The 15835-nt window shown below is 38.7% G+C and overlaps 2 protein-coding genes across 2 annotated transcripts; one reads left to right on the top strand and one right to left on the bottom strand.

Annotated features, from left to right (window-relative positions):
• Positions 1-73: 73 nt before the first annotated feature.
• Positions 74-5999, bottom strand: anapc7 (anaphase promoting complex subunit 7). The gene is made up of 11 exons (XM_085179852.1): positions 5773-5999; positions 5119-5305; positions 4440-4559; positions 3070-3181; positions 2740-2893; positions 2505-2647; positions 2250-2367; positions 1967-2163; positions 1642-1866; positions 1335-1485; positions 74-1240 (listed from the first exon to the last, which is right to left on the bottom strand). The coding sequence occupies exons 1-11, from the start codon at positions 5871-5873 to the stop codon at positions 1051-1053; spliced, it is 1698 nt and encodes a 565-aa protein (XP_085035978.1). The 5' UTR covers positions 5874-5999; the 3' UTR covers positions 74-1050.
• Positions 6000-8200: 2201 nt separating this feature from the next.
• LOC146507271 (ubiquitin-conjugating enzyme E2 G1-like) lies at positions 8201-14188 on the top strand. The gene is made up of 6 exons (XM_085179859.1): positions 8201-8390; positions 10896-10998; positions 11101-11198; positions 11361-11539; positions 11646-11753; positions 11833-14188. The coding sequence occupies exons 1-5, from the start codon at positions 8348-8350 to the stop codon at positions 11730-11732; spliced, it is 510 nt and encodes a 169-aa protein (XP_085035985.1). The 5' UTR covers positions 8201-8347; the 3' UTR covers positions 11733-11753; positions 11833-14188.
• Positions 14189-15835: the final 1647 nt, after the last annotated feature.

The following is a 15835-nucleotide window of genomic DNA, read 5'->3' as shown; positions in this document are numbered from 1 at the left end:
ACGAACACACTGATCACCTGGTGATGATAATTTATAAGCAAGTGGGATGACTTTAGAAACAGCTCTGTGCACGTCAGGTGTTTCATTATTTTATTATACATTTAAAAAATATGTACAAAATACTATAAAGTTTTGTTTTGAAATGATAAACTAAAATATTCCAAGTTATGTTATTTTGATACAGAAGGCAGACCTAATGGACGACACAAACACACACAAATAAGCAGAACTATTACATGACACAAAAATAGGTTTTAGAAAATTCATACAACAGATTTTAAAGAGCAGCAGAAATTCAATGTCACTTCTGGTATATGTGTGACCTTTATTGTGACACTTCAACACCCAATGCCTCCTTTGTGGTAAAGGTGTCCCAAAATAAAAATATTACACAAGTCATAGTAACTCCAGTCATTTTTTTTTAAACTTCAAACCACAGTTTACTGAATCACCGTCTAATTTTAAACAAACTTCAGCTGCTCATTTGCTTGCATTCTCCATTCCTGGGAACAACCTCTCAATGCAGGATACATGACTCACTATAAATAAATAGTCTTTTTTATTTTGAAATGCCTTTGTGGTGTATTCTGAACTGGCTGACAGGCAAGAAGGGTGCACAAATAGACAAGGTAATGTAAGAACTTTGGGTGATTCCTGGATTTATAATGCTATGCATTTAACAGACCTCAGAGTGACACTGCTAAGACTGTCAGACTGATGGGAAACGGCACTGGGGCCAAAAAATAAAAAGAAATGACTGGAGTTCTGCATCAAGCTGCATTTTAATAAAAGTTCTGACGGCTTCCTGTAGCTGTACTGCAAAGTTGAGCATCAGTTCATCCAGGGGCGCAAGCATTAATTGTTGTATTTAAGGTCTTAGCCGTGTTGTCGTCTTTAGGTTGGCAACATTGCTTGGCAATAACCTCGGAGATCACGGAGGTTAAACATGCAGTACAACCTTCGTCTTGTTCCGACTGACAGCCCTCATGGCTGAAGGCTTCCCGTGGGCTGCCGTGTGATACTGACAGAGCGTCTGTCAGTGGACCGGAGTCACTGCATACCAAACCACTGTTCCTGATCGGCCCACTGAGCCGCCTCACTGTCACTGCCCTCAAGATCGCCGTCCTCCCCGCTGCCTTCCATGTCGTCACCATCCAGCTCCACTGTGGCGTCTGTGGGGCTCTCCTCCTTCTCCATCTTCTGCATGCCTTCTAATGATTTCTGGTCATTGGGATCCAGGCTTAGGACAGAAAACCATACAGTGTTAAATTCATAAAAAAATACTTACTAGATTGTATGACAGCGTTTTCCCAGGATCAATAATCAGTGTTTACCTTAATGCTATACTGTACTGGTCCATGGCTTCTTGGTAATCATTGACCGCCACCAGGAAATCTCCCAGCATCCTGTGCAGGACACAGTCACTTTGATTGGCCAAGGCGTTCCGCAGGAGAGCGATCCCTTCTTCATATTTCTGTTCCCGGCCTTCAAACAAGAAAAAAAAAAGCAAAAGCAACAATTTCATCTCATCTGTATGTGAAGCTTCTTTTTCCTCCCTTCAACTCATTAAACTGTAGATTTATTTATCATTGGGGAAAAGAGGAAAACACAAGTACTTAGTGTCTTTTTTGCTGTACGTACTGAGGAGTTCAGCCTTCTTGACCACAGCCTTGGTGTAGTCAGGTCTCTGGGCCAGTGCCTTGTCTAAAAGGGTTTTGGCTTTCTCCTGAGTCACTGGGTCTTCCAGACACACTGTGGCGAGGATGGTCAGAGTCTGTGCATTGGCTCCTAAAGTCTTATAGATGTTGTTAGCCATTCCCATAGCCTCACGAATCCCATTAGATGCCAGATAACAGTCAATTAAACCTGGAGTCATTAATACTTTGTTATTGCAAGCGAAACAAAAACAATCTGAAGAGCCAAAAAAAAAAAAAAAAGAAAGAAAAAAAGCTAAAAGTAAGCCTACCTTCATAGCAGTCAAGGCGGCAGGGTGCCAAACGCATGGCCTCTCTGAAATGGATGATGGCTTCCTGAACTCGGCCCATGTTTCTCAGTGCCGCACCCTTCAGCAGCAGTGCCTGAACACTGTTGCTGTTTAGCTGGATGGCCTTGGCTCCCAGGTAGAGAGCCCGGGAGTAACGCTTGCTATAAAAACTGTGACATCTGAACACCGCAAATTGAAAAGTTTAATGATATAAAACACGGAAATTACATGAGAGATTTTGTCTGAGAAAAGTGAGACTACTCACCCCGAGATCACCCACGGTTCAGCGTGCTGATCAGATATATTAAATAATCGACCTCCCAAGACTTCAACATCCTCCAGGTGTCCCTCACGGGCCATCAGGTAGCCATAAACATCCATACCTGAAAAAGCAAACATGTTTCCACGTCTGTCTTTATTAAGGCTACTTAGACTTGTGTGACACACAGATTACGATAATAAAACTGTCATCAACTACAAAATACATGTGTAAGTCAAAACGTTCTCTCCTGTAACACACCTTTGATGAGGTAAGGGTCCAACATCTGGGCTTGTTCAAATTTGAGAATTGCATTTTTCGTGTCACCTGCTCTGAAATAGACATCTGCCAGGCTCACCAGGAGGTCCACGTTGTCCCGCAAAAGTGATTTCTTCTCCAAAGAGCTGAGAGTGTTTCAGGGAGGAAGTTAAGACTGTCACAAAACACAGCTCGCAATATTCACTCACTGTGTACAAATCATTATTGCTTTGCTCACCAAATGGTATTAATAGCTCTCTGGTTATCCCCTGCATGTATGAAGGCGTACGCTTTGATCCAAACAGACAGCCAGTCAAGGTTGGGGATACTCTGGATCGCATCCATAGTCATGGAAGCCACCTCGGCTCCTTTGACTGACAGAGAAAGAAGACCTAAAGGAAAAACACATTCTTCAATTATTTAAAAGAGATGCTAAATCCAAGCAGAAGGGTTTTTTTGTTTGTTTGTTTTAAAGTGGCACGGACATAGGAGAGCACTGCAGGTACAAACATCTTAGCAGATGAAGTGCTGCTTGTGGGATTACAGAGTCTACAATGAACATGCGTACCAATGATTGCATCCAAGGCAAGAGGGCACTGTCTGAGGACCTCTTTGTAACTCGTCACAGCAGATCGCTCCTGTCCAGCTTTCCTGTACAGGTTAGCTAGCATCATGTTGATCTGAGGCAGGAAGGAATACAAAAGGTAATTACTACACCTTATACAAGTTACTGCACTTGAACTGGTTTCAAAAGGTTAAATAGAGCTTCATACAGTTCCATATCATATGAGCCCCATTTCAACAAAACTGGATGAATAACTTAGGAAAAGTGGAGATCTGAAAACTAGTATCCAACACTGCTTTGGGCCTAAATTTGCCAGAATTCAGGGGTCAGAATCAATGTAGGTAATTTCTGATTTCAATTAATGACTTTTGTTCTTATAACTGATACCCTAGCACAGAGTTTCCCAAAGTGTGGGGCCCAGTATGAAATGAAAAAAAGAGAAAAAAAAAAGGAATGCTTGGACACTGCTAGCATAATGGACAGGTTTTTTGACGGAGTTCCCACACAAACGCAAAGCAGGAGATGAAGCATCGCCAAATATGTTTCCAAACCAACTTCCTTCCATGCCAAAGACTAGAAAATATGGTGAAGCATATCTTCCCTTTGGCTTCACCTGCACAAGTGCCAAGGTAGGTCTCTGCGACAGAATTGGTTTTCCCTGTTTCCCTGGGCTCTCCAAATCCCAGACAAACATTATCCCACATTCTTGCTTTTTAGTTTACAAACGCTTCTTGTAATGACAAACTACTCCTGACATTTTGGAGATGTTAGCTCTGTGTACAGTAAAGTTACAGTGGGATACAAATAATATCAGGCTGATCCCACCTTAATTTGTTCCCCCACTTCAAATCACGGACTAACAGTATCCCACAGTTGTTTATGTTTCTGAACCCATTTTGCACAGAGAAGCACTTTTTGAAAAATGTATTGATAGCGTGAAGATTTTTCTTGTAAAACAAAGAGGGGCCCAGCAAAAAAGGTTTGGGAACCACTGCCCTAGAATATCATGAAAACCAACCAACTAACAAATTTTAGCATCAAATTTTAACCAATTTTAGTAAAGTTTGTTAAGATTTATTTCAGTCGTATTTTGACTGTAGACCAGTCTTTGACTTCAAATTGCAACTGTCACACCATTTCCAATTAACAGATTTCATACTCCTAGTTTTTACTTAGAAGGTGATTTTACTTTAAAACAACTACTGCTGAATTGTTACAAAACCTGAACTTGTAGGTGCAGTCATTATTTAGTTCTAAAGCAGCTATTTGAATTCACACAGTTACTAGTCTAATCAGTTAAAAAATAAATAAATACATAAAACTAAAGCATGAGGTAAACAGTGATTGACAGTCACTGTGTTAACAGACTGTACCTTCGGAGTCCTCTGTCTGGATGGTATCCCATCGAGCACTGCAATGGCGTCTTTATCCAGTTTCAGAATGGTGTAGCACTCAGCTATTTTGTACTTTACCTCAATCTCTGAAGGCAAACTCTGAAAGACAACATTCATTGTAGATGAACATTATTCTAACCAGTCATTCTGTGCTCTGGATATACATATGGTGCTGCAGGACATCTAAAACCATCTTTACATTTAAAGCATTTTAAGCCTTAAATCACTGGAAGGATGAAAGGCTTAGATTTACATTGTGTGAAAGTAAAGTAAAAGAGATTTTAGTGTCGCAAAATTTTGTAAAGATTATGTATAACAAAATTTTTAAAAAAATTAAATAAAATCACAACTGCAGGTAAAGACACGACTCACATTACCAGAATTTTAGTGGCTGATGAGGATCTACATTACTCCTGTCAAACTTTATCTAATGTAGTTATTAAATGTTTCAGAAAGGCAACCTTTAATTACTATGAAAAAAGTCAAAAATTCGGGAGAGATGTTCAGCATCAGCAAACCTAATGTTCAATTCTGTGTCAAGTCAAGTCAAAGATTTCTATATCAAATTTAAAATAAAAATAATAATAAAAACCCAGGTGACCAAAGTGCTATTATAGATTTCAGTTTGTTTTTGATTACAGGAAATTGTCAAACACACCTGTGCCTGTATGTTAGAAGCAGCTCCACCAGTTGAAGTACGAACTTTTGATGTTTTGCTGAGCACCTTTTTCTGTTGCAGAGCCATGCTGTATTTGCAGGCAGCGTTGCGATACTCTTTGTCATGGAAGATGGCATCAGCATGGTAAACCAGCAGCTGGTACTTCTGAGCCGGCGAGAACAGCTCCCTTCCATTAAAAACACACCAACAATTAAGTGCTCAGACTGAGGAAAACCATTAAAACTGAATGACACACAAAGAAACATCAATGCAAAACTCATAAAAATTGTCCTACATAGCTACAGTTTTTAAGTCAGTCACTCTAAAGTGTCAAAAGTATGAATGGGTAAGACAACGACAAGTTTTCTAATACAATACTAGTTAAATTTCAAGCTATTTCATAGTAGCATTGTTAAGTGCATACGCTTGTAGATGCGACTATATCGTGAAGGAGTACACACACAAACAATGTATATAATTTAAATTGCACTCGCATTTAAACACTAATCCACCAATAATGAGTGGATAATGAAAAGCTTCGGTAGAAATAATAATGTTAGCTGTTGTTGACTAGTTAGCTTGGGGCTATCGCTACCACTGGTGTGGAAAAGCAGTCTTCGGGAATTAGACGGTTCCCGCTCAGACACGACTTACGGATTGTTGTTGCTCATCGTCAGCAACAAACTACTCAAAATCCGGACATTAGAGTAAAGGCCTGCTGCAGCCATATCCCGCACATAATCTATTACATTCATTTTGGATTATTTGAAGGGCTCGCTGTAGGTTTCCGGCTCAGGTTAAAAGTTTGGGCTCTGGAACGGCTAATGTTAGCTAGCATCTGACGCATAAGACGTCCAACGGCTGACCTTCCTTCCGCATAGTGCTGCGTTTAAATGCTCTTCAAAAGCTCGAATATTTTCAAAACTTTGAAATAAAAACCTGCCTGTGAAATATTTGATATTGAGTAAAATAAGTATTTCATCGACTTTACTTTTATTTTAGGGACGTTAGATGTGAAGTTACATTTTACGAAATATTTTACAGATCAAGGCGTCTTTATTTAATTATTCTAAATTTATTTAGTCTCACATGTCGCGATACCTTTGAATGCATCATGTTTGTTTTTGCTGCAGCACTGTTTTTAAAATAGTTGGAAATTTTGTTTCAACTATTGACTAAACAGTCGTCTTTTATCAAATCACGCTATTGCAAAATTCTGTAATAAAAGTGTATGATATAATTATAATATATTAAAACAGTTTACATTATCGCTAATCTAATATTAAAATATGAGTCAAAAACTCAGGCTTCAGTCTACCCTATATGCTAATTTTGAGATAGTGGATGAAGTATAATGAAGGTAGCAATGAGCCCCACTATAATACAAATAAAGATTACTTTGAACTGTTAATGGAGCTGGAAACGAGTATAACAGGTCCTCTTTAATGCACAAGATCAGCTGATACTAGGTTTGGGGCCCATATGGTGATACACATATTTAGTAAGGATTGTGAGCTTAATATATCATCAGATTTTTTTTAGATGTGTACACATGGTAGCTTATTAACTTTCCAGTAGTGGATTTCAAAATATTATTTGAAATCCACACATATGGTTTTCATATGTGTTTTCATATGTTTTCAGTGATATCAAGTTTAATAGCAGGAAATCCATCTCTGCCATCTTTTTCTAGTAACCTATATTGACAACAGCATAATAAAACTGGAAATTCTGCTTTTGGTGTGCTACCCCAATATTTTAGTGGTCCCCATATGGCTACCCTTTTAAAATATTCTGAAGTGCCCCTGCTTAAGAGTTGTCCATAAAGATACCACTTGAATAAGCATTGTTACTTGGGTGAACTCAGGTAAACTGAGACACCTTTGGTGTTGTGTTGAGGTAATGTTTTACATTATAATTGTTCAGGCACTGCAGTTTTTTGTGCGATCACGTGTTGAATGTAAAAAGGGCAAGTGAAAGGACAACATGAAACAGAAATAACTGGATGAATTTTAAGATAATTTTAATTGAACATAACAATGTAACGTTGCATTTCAGTTGCATTAAACTGCCAAATGTTACTTGCTGAAAGATGCTCAAACCTAATTTTGCTGACTTAATCCAGGCAATGAGCTGCCACTACGTCTAAATGATGGTCATAAAAAAAAAGTTTGCACATCGGTTCCCCCAACCAATATTTAGGTTGGACTGAGACTGCCAAAATCACAACCTAATAGACTTCAGTAAGGCTACAAACCACACAACAATAACGATAATAAACTGTACAATAAACAACAATCAATCAGTGTAAATCATCACAAAAAGGTGTCTGTGGTTATTTGAAAAGAGAAAACACTCACTAACAATCATAGTCTCCCTGAGAACTGACATCAGATGGGGAATCCAAATGGTGATTTGGTCGGGGGTGGGGTTGGTACACATTTATGAGCCAGTGGACACTCTTTCAATGATGAGGATGTACACATCCTGGACAGGGAGGAACACTTGAGCGGAAGTCAAGAAGGCCATTTACGTGAAAAGAGAAAGACCATCCCTGAACTGAGGAGGGGGCCTAAGGGTACTTTCACCATCTTACAATGCTGTGATTGCAGCCATTCCCCAACTCTCTGCGAATGGTACTTATGGCTATTGATCAATGGGCCTCAATCAATGGTCATGACAATTTGCATATTAATGATCAAGGAATTGACCTCACAGCCCATTATTCATTCAGTGGGCTGGTTTCAGTCATTGTGCAACTGTACTGTTTATAAGGTTCGGGAATCCTGCAGTCAGCTGAGACTGAAGAAGTGGATGAATGACGAAACGTTTCTCCCACTAAGTCCAGATGAACAGAATCGACCTTCTGCGACATTTACCAGTCTCATTCGCACACGCTACAGTCTTATTGAATCAACTCTACACCTCTCTCCACAAACGCATTGGCGAATTTTGATTTTTGATTTTGCTGCAGTACAAGACTGATACAGTTTTCCAGTTTGTTGCTTGTTGATTTGTCTTGATCAAATGTTGCTTTGAAGCCACGCATAAACACAGTCGACCGCAGGCGCGCATGCGTACAGCTCAGGCTTGTGTCAAAACACAGAGGGAAATCAGCAGCAGGCACGGGCAGCACTAAGATCTTAGCTCGGTTTGTTCGGGTTTAGCTCTTCTCTTCGTAAAGTGTTTGTCTACACGGAGTGCTTTTTTTCAACTGCGCGTGCATACCATGACCGAACAATCAGCATTGCTTCTTCGAAAACAACTGGCAGGTAATAATAATGTAAAACTGTAAGCAAATAGAGCCGACATAAAGGCTCCATACCTTAGCAGCTAACGTTAGCTTTTTTGTGGCTTGGCAAAGCTGTGTTTACGCAATAGAAGTAAGCTCAGAAAGGTAGCCGAACAGCATAATGGGTTCCTTTATCAGTCTAGCTGAGTGTGTGGCTAAGCAGCTTTGAATAGCTTACCTGTGTTGTGAATAAATACATAATTTTGAAGTATACTGAGCTCAAAAACACCTCAAACAACACATTGCAGGACCAGTCTAGCTAGCATTTGCTAGCAAGTTGGGCATTAGTTAGCTAACGGAACAAAGGAATAATCAACCAGTCACTCATCTGCTCTAAACACTTTAGCATTGTTAATGGTAGCGCTGTGCACCGCAAGGATTTCATAGATCTATATACCAATACATCAGTAACCGCTTGATTGAAATTACAAAGCCATAATATAGCCATTTAAGATACAATCTAACGTTTCTGATATCAAATATGGCCCAGAGTCTAACGCGGGAGACAATCTATATTAGTATTCAAGCCCTCAATGCTGAAACTCTTATTGTTCTCCTTTTGAAGTCTTTTCAGAGACATAGTTGATTTTATTGCTGTTGTGCCCTGTAAATGACACATGGATCTCACGAGTCTTTAAAACCCGTGGTATAAAGTTTGGTTTGCAGCTGCGTGACTGTCCAGTTCCTTCAGTTCTCATCTTTTAAAAGTAAACCAATACCTCAGTCAACACTTTGCTATATGAGGTGCAGCTTTTCATTTAATGACTTTAATGCTATAATTCAATTATAATTTTACCCGATAGGGTAAAAGAACTTAATGCAGCATTCAAGATCAGGTGATGAAATCTGTCGTGGATCACTAAAATATAAAAAACAACATCGTGCAGTCTTAATCATGTAAATTATATTAATTCAGTGTTAATACACTGCAGTCAAACTGGTCCATTTAGCTAAAGTAGCACATTTTGTGAGTTCAGTTTCAGCACATGACACAAGTGCTATGTATGTTTGTATATAGCATGCCCTATTAAAATGACAGCATCCAGTTACACAAGTGATTTGGGATTTTGCACCAGCTGACCATCACATACAAATATTAATTACTCTGTGTGTGGGAAATGAATCATTGACAGTGCTTGATGCAGTTTTTCTTTTCAAGTCAGTGATTCATATCAGCAGTCTTCATTATTTTTGGACATCACGATTAGATTCTGTAAACAGGTTGTTCAAATGAAAATTTCTGGATTTTCAGTTTCTGCTCAACTGCGAAGTAAAGGTTCATCTATTGTCTTCCCATAGTTCCCATGTTTGTATTCATTTTATTTGTTTAGCCATATTAGGGCCATAACACAGAGCTAAGAGTTATTAAAAAAACCCAAAAAATCCAAAGACAACTGCCTGAAACAGAGCATTTAAATCAGTGTGAACCCTTGTACATATGCTGACATAATTTGGTTGTCTTTATTATGAATATATATTGTATATGACATCAAATGAGAAAAACCACAGGTCAGTGGTCAAGTAATTATTCCTGTTATATTTATTCGAAGACTTCATCAAGTCCTTTCTGTGGGCTGTATGTGTTGTTGGTGCATTGTATTGTAGATGTTTTCTGCGGACGTCCACGCTGTTACAAAAATTTGGCAGGACTCTAGCATGCTTACAGACACAAAGTATAATTAAGGCTTTAAAATGAATCGATGTGGAAAGTAATTTTTCTGTTTCTTCAGTCCTTAGCAACAGACTGCTCCCATGGAACCAGAGTGTAAGATTGATCTATTTCCTATAAGACCAAGGTTAAAAGAGTGCTTCAAGCACATGCCATATTGAAAAACTGAGATATTCGTCGTGATGCCTTGTGTGGGTCGGTCTCTCAGTGGTTCGGGAAAATTCAGTTAGCTCAGTTGAGTGTATATAGTACTTGTTGCTGATTCATTTTTAGTCACCTGCTCTTTGTGAATTCACAGATGTCAGATACTTCCCACAGTGAAGTGTGTCAGCATCAGTAAACAAAACATGGGTAAAGAGCTTGCGGTTTACATGATATCCACCAAATCGGTGTCTGGGACTCCAACACAGATTTATTTTCCTCTGAAATTATGTGCCATGAGTTTGTCATAATAGTTTATTTCTGCTGGGTTTTATTTACTCAAGTTTGTTGACCTAAGTGAAAAACCAGAGCTTGGTTACCTTGTCAGCTCCATCATGTCAGCTTATGTTCTCTATTAAGCTGCTACCACTGTTTCCCCCCCAGTCTCTTTTACTTGTGTACTGTTGATGTCAGCTTAACTGATTGTTATGATACAAAAATTCTGAATATCCAGAGATACTTTTATAACTCGTAGTAAGAGTAGGGGTCTGTCAACAAAATATGTTAACACCGTGGATGTTGACTTCTATTTCTAGTGATTGGCCTTTCTGTACTATGGTTCTGTTTTCACTTTGCTACTGAATAAAATACACATTGTGCCTCTGTTTTTCCCAGAGCTCAATAAGAACCCCGTGGAGGGCTTTTCAGCTGGTCTGATAGATGATGATGACATATATAAATGGGAAGTTGTGATCATTGGTCCACAAGATACCCTTTTGTAAGTAAGGTCTTTGGTTGAGATATTCAGAAACACAAATGATTATTTAATTCAGTCATTTGACAAATGTTTGTCCTTTTTTTTCTGTATTTGTCACTGCAGTGAAGGAGGGTTTTTCAAAGCATACCTAACCTTTCCCTATGATTATCCACTACGGCCGCCGAAGATGAGGTTCATAACTGAAATCTGGCACCCAAATGGTAAACCCACTTCTTACCCTTTGATCCTTTTACTCACACAGTCTTCTTTGCCATCACTTGATCTCTGCATATAAATAGATTCATAAATTCTCTTTTACTGAACAGATCTGTGCGACTGACTTGAAAGTGTAATCAAAAAATGTGTGAAATTTGTCTCCACAGTTGCAAAGAACGGCGATGTTTGCATCTCAATTCTGCATGAGCCAGGAGAAGATAAGTTTGGTTATGAAAAGCCCGAAGAACGCTGGCTTCCGATCCACACAGTAGAGACAATCATGATTAGTGTTATCTCCATGCTCGCAGACCCCAACAGCGACTCACCAGCTAATGTGGATGCTGCGGTGAGTTATTTATGTCATCCTTCAAATGCTGGAAGTCCCACCTTTTTATTTGAGCAGGTAATTCGAGAAAGTGTGAGTAAAAGAATCTGGTTCTCCTTTCCTACAGAAAGAGTGGAGGGAGGACCCTAATGGAGAATTTAAGAGGAAGGTGGCTCGCTGTGTAAGAAAAAGTCAAGAGATGGCATACGATTAGGAGTCAGCTGTAAATTCCAGGGTAAGCAAACTGACCTGCTGAGTAAGATTTGCATGGAATACCTTGCTTCTGTAAGTAATAACTTCATTCTTTATTGCAGTTAAAGGAAATGCCTTCAGAGGGAAAGATTCAGCAAAAGGCTTTTGCACCCCTTGTTTTGCCAGTCAAAGGAGTTGGTTGGCTTCAACCACGTTTTTGTGAACGGTTGTCATTTTCCGCCAGACGAACCAATTTGAGAAACCTACCAGCAAAATTATCCTGTTTCTTACCTGGAATTGTATATTTAATTTAATTTATTTTGAGAAAAAATAATGATGTAAAATATGTCACTACTGTAAATTAACTTCCTTTTTTTATCTGCTGCTGAACAGTTTCTACTTTATACCAGGTTTCTTATGCAATTTAGTGGTCAAGATTGTGTAAAACAAAATGAAAGCCTGTTGTCATTAGGTCATCACTTGTCCTCCCTGCTTCATACTGAGATAGATTAACGACAGCCCAACATCAGCTCTGTCCGTAGATGCGATTATTTTGTCATTGAATCACCGTTGCCTTTCGTCGGCTTCACAGTTCGCCTCGTCTCGTTCAGAGGGACAGGTTGAGAACTTTTTATAGTATTCACATTTTCTGAGAAAAAGCCTTCTGTTAGCATTTTCTTCAAGTGTCAGTACATGTAAGAGTTTCAAAACCATGACTCTCAACCTGCATGATCCCCTCAAACAGCTCTGTTATGTATCGTTTTAAGCTATGGATGCAAATGGAACGGCTTACGCAGCACCTTGAGAGTTATTGTTTTATTATTGTTAGACTCACACAAGCATAGCTAATGGTAACAGGAGGTTGGTGCCAACTTCTCAGGATCAAACTTTAGTGGGATCTCGATTAGCAATCAGTAAGATAAACTTAATACTCCGCCGTCAACAAAGAAGTCTGATAATGATCACTTAGTTGAAGTTATTGAAAATCATGGACAAGCAAATCCAGACTGTGAAAATAGCCTAAGCTGTGATTATTCTGCATGTGGACTGATTAACTGGCATCTGCGCTTACCTCAATTTAAACGGATAGCATATTTGACCAGGTTTATGGTTGAGTTCTTAATCTGTTGGGGAATACGGGGGATTTTAAAGGCTCCTTAGTAGAGTTAGGCTAGTTATTCTTACCTTGTTTTGTCGTGGCACATTTGGCTTCCAATTAGTGCTTCATATTCACTCGCGGGCTTAGACTCTTCAGGACTTTGGCTAGTTTGTGGGATAGTGCTCTTCTGTGAACATCTTGAGTTCTGATCGGTACATACTTCATTAGAATTTATCACCTTCACTCGATTACTAAATCTGGGTTGTGATCCTTCACAGAGACTTAACTCGCCGCTTAGTAAAGTGTAAGCAAGTGGGGGCTGAAGGCGATCCCCCATTTAGGCTTTATTTTAAAAAAAAAATCACTAAAAGGTTGTGTTTGGGTGGAGTCTGGAAACCACTGGCTTTTGTTCACCTCATTGATGATGTTGTTGCTGAATATTAAGCCATGATGACGTGAACTCTGTATAACGTATTGATCTGTGACTGACACTGAAACATAGCTATAACCATCTTTTGGCGCATGCAATCAGGTTTGAGGGAGTTGGGGTGAGTTTCAGTAGGATACCATTGGTAGTGCATTCTGGGTGAATGTGATGTGTACAGTTGGTAGATTTCTGTAGACTTGATTATCACATAACTGCTGTTGACATTACCTTTTAAAGTCAGAATTTTCTAACCTACCATGACCTCCTCTGACCGGTGTTCACTGTATTTGCACAGATTCGGTGCGTTTGAAATGTCATTAAGCAATACGCTCTGAAAATGGTGTGTCCAGGTAATCCACCCTAACGCCATTCTTTTTGTTTTTGTTTATTTTTTTGTTTGTTTTTCTTTCTTTTTTTTTCCCATTTTGTGTCAATGCAATGTATATTGGACATGATGCTCAATAAAGTGTGTAAACAGAGTGCTTTGTAATGTTGTTTTTTACATTTTTCATGGGGACACACTCTGGGTTCAAGTATATTAGACCTCTGCTCTGTAATTGGAACCCAGTGGGAACTCTCGCGTTTCAGGGCTGGCTTCGTTTCACAATAATAGGCTCTGCTGGCTGCAACATGTGCCGAGCGGACAAAGATGCCAGCAACCTCTCTGATATAGGACAGGAAATACTGCTGTGTGTATAACTGAGGATGAGGAAGCGGGTTACATTTGCTGAGAACCTGAAAAAAGAAAACTTGTTCAGAAATGGAAGTGGTCACATCTTAATGAGGTAACGCTTACATGGAGGTCCTGACATCCTCGGTGAATTAACATAACTGATGGATTTATGAATTTTCACAGTGAGACTTGTAATTTGTTGTTTTTAGATCTGCAGGCCCTAAGAGGAGATGCACGGGTGGTGAGTTAGATTTTTCTTATTTACTGGACATAAACCTTTTGTTAGTGATTTTTTTTTTATTATTATTATTATTATTATTATTTATTAAATGTTTAATAGAGAGTGCATAAATTAGAGGTTTGTATGTAGTTGATGACTAAACCTCAGTTGAAAAATAATGAGCTGCCAACGTAGCTTCTAACATCCAGACGCCATAAACATCTGGATGTAATTTAATGCTGTTGAACTATTTGTGGTAATTTTGTTCTTTTAATGTCATTTTTCTCACTTTTGTTTTCATCCGTTCATTTCTTCCATTTGACATTTCGTCTTTTAGCTTGGCTAAAATGTTTTACACTTTATCCACAAATTTAGCCTAACCAACATTTGTTAATTAACTTTAAACCTTTAATTTTTGCTATTTGTCCTGTTCAAAAATAGTTTTTACAATTTATCCTTAACTTACTAGTGTTAGACTAGTTTGTTCATTTCTTTTAACACCGCTTATCTCTTTGCTTTCTAACTTTTGGTTTTTGTGCCTTTTAATAAAGTGACACTTTAGTTAAACCTCTTAAATCAGCCATTAAATTTAAATTAAACAGGAATATTTACAAAAACCGTGTCATTGTCCAAATACATGTATACATCATTCAGACACAGTATTAAACCCACTAAAAGAAATAACATTTCGATGGCACGTGTCATGGCATACAGTCATGAAGAGCTTTCATAGGACGTGTAATGGGGGTGTACTGTGAAAACCACGATTCAATAGCTTGTAGAATCACCTTTAGGAGCAGTAACCCGAAGTCACAATTTCTGTAAGATTTAAGTGTCCCATATCATTGTGGAGGAATTTTACAGCTTCTCTGCACTTTACGGCTTTGCTTTGGTTCATTGAGATTTGTGGGGATCTCTCCATATCATCTCAGTCAGTTTAAGGTCTGGACTTTGACTATTTTGTCACATGCTTGGGATCACAAGCCTGTTTCAGGACTCCAGCCAATCTTAAGCTGTCTGACAGATGGCTTCATATTGGACTTTATAATACCATTGTGTACAGAGGACTTCAGACAGATTTCCTGTCATAAACACAGCATTTTTTCCTGACATGTTGCTTTTTGGTAGGCTTTGAATGTCTACCTGGTCAGCAAGTGAGAGAAATCTACAGAGGACAACACACAAATATACCTGCAGGCAGCCAACACTTGAAAACGATACATCCTCCAAAATCTATGATGTCTGCCCCTTTCTTACAGGTAACCTCACAAAGCTGGAACAGGTAGCATCAAGGGCTAAAGAACCTCTCCAGGGGAAAAATATGGTGTTTTTTCTTTTTGCGATCCTTTACTACATGTCATTCACTATGCTCACTCTCCCTCCACCTCTTTCCTATTTATCTATGAGTGTTGCACTCTTGAAAAAAGGTTAAAACTGCCCCTAAAATGATATTTATTACTATATGTTAGATTTGAGTTTTTCTAAAGCAACAAACCTAAGAAACTAAACTGATCAATTTAAATCCACCGAGAACTTGACTCATTTGACAGTAGTGACAGATTTTTATTAGCTGTTTGATAGTTTCTTCAATTCAAAGGCCAGCTAGTTTCTTTAGCAGAGGCACAGGTGAAGATATGACCTGAGCTGACAACGAGTAATATTTGCTGGAAAGCTTTTGTTGCAATACAGTATCATCTTAATATGTT

The sequence above is a fragment of the Neolamprologus multifasciatus genome, chromosome 12 (genome assembly GCF_963576455.1).
Source record: "Neolamprologus multifasciatus chromosome 12, fNeoMul1.2, whole genome shotgun sequence".
Classification (NCBI taxonomy): Eukaryota; Metazoa; Chordata; class Actinopteri; order Cichliformes; family Cichlidae; genus Neolamprologus; species Neolamprologus multifasciatus.
This window is presented reverse-complemented; position numbering and strand designations above follow the sequence as displayed.

Excerpts from the sequence above, each read along its gene's own strand:
- anapc7 (XM_085179852.1), bottom strand. The coding sequence starts at position 5,873 with ATGAATGTAATAGATTATGTGCGGGATATGGCTGCAGCAGGCCTTTAC. Across the intron at positions 3,182-4,439 it reads CCAGACAGAGGACTCCGAAG|ATCAACATGATGCTAGCTAA; the intron begins GTACAGTCTGTT and ends TTCCTGCCTCAG. Across the intron at positions 2,164-2,249 it reads GAACCGTGGGTGATCTCGGG|ATGTCACAGTTTTTATAGCA; the intron begins GTGAGTAGTCTC and ends TGCGGTGTTCAG.
- LOC146507271 (XM_085179859.1), top strand. The coding sequence starts at position 8,348 with ATGACCGAACAATCAGCATTGCTTCTTCGAAAACAACTGGCAG. Across the intron at positions 8,391-10,895 it reads TCTTCGAAAACAACTGGCAG|AGCTCAATAAGAACCCCGTG; the intron begins GTAATAATAATG and ends TGTTTTTCCCAG. Across the intron at positions 10,999-11,100 it reads GGTCCACAAGATACCCTTTT|TGAAGGAGGGTTTTTCAAAG; the intron begins GTAAGTAAGGTC and ends TTGTCACTGCAG.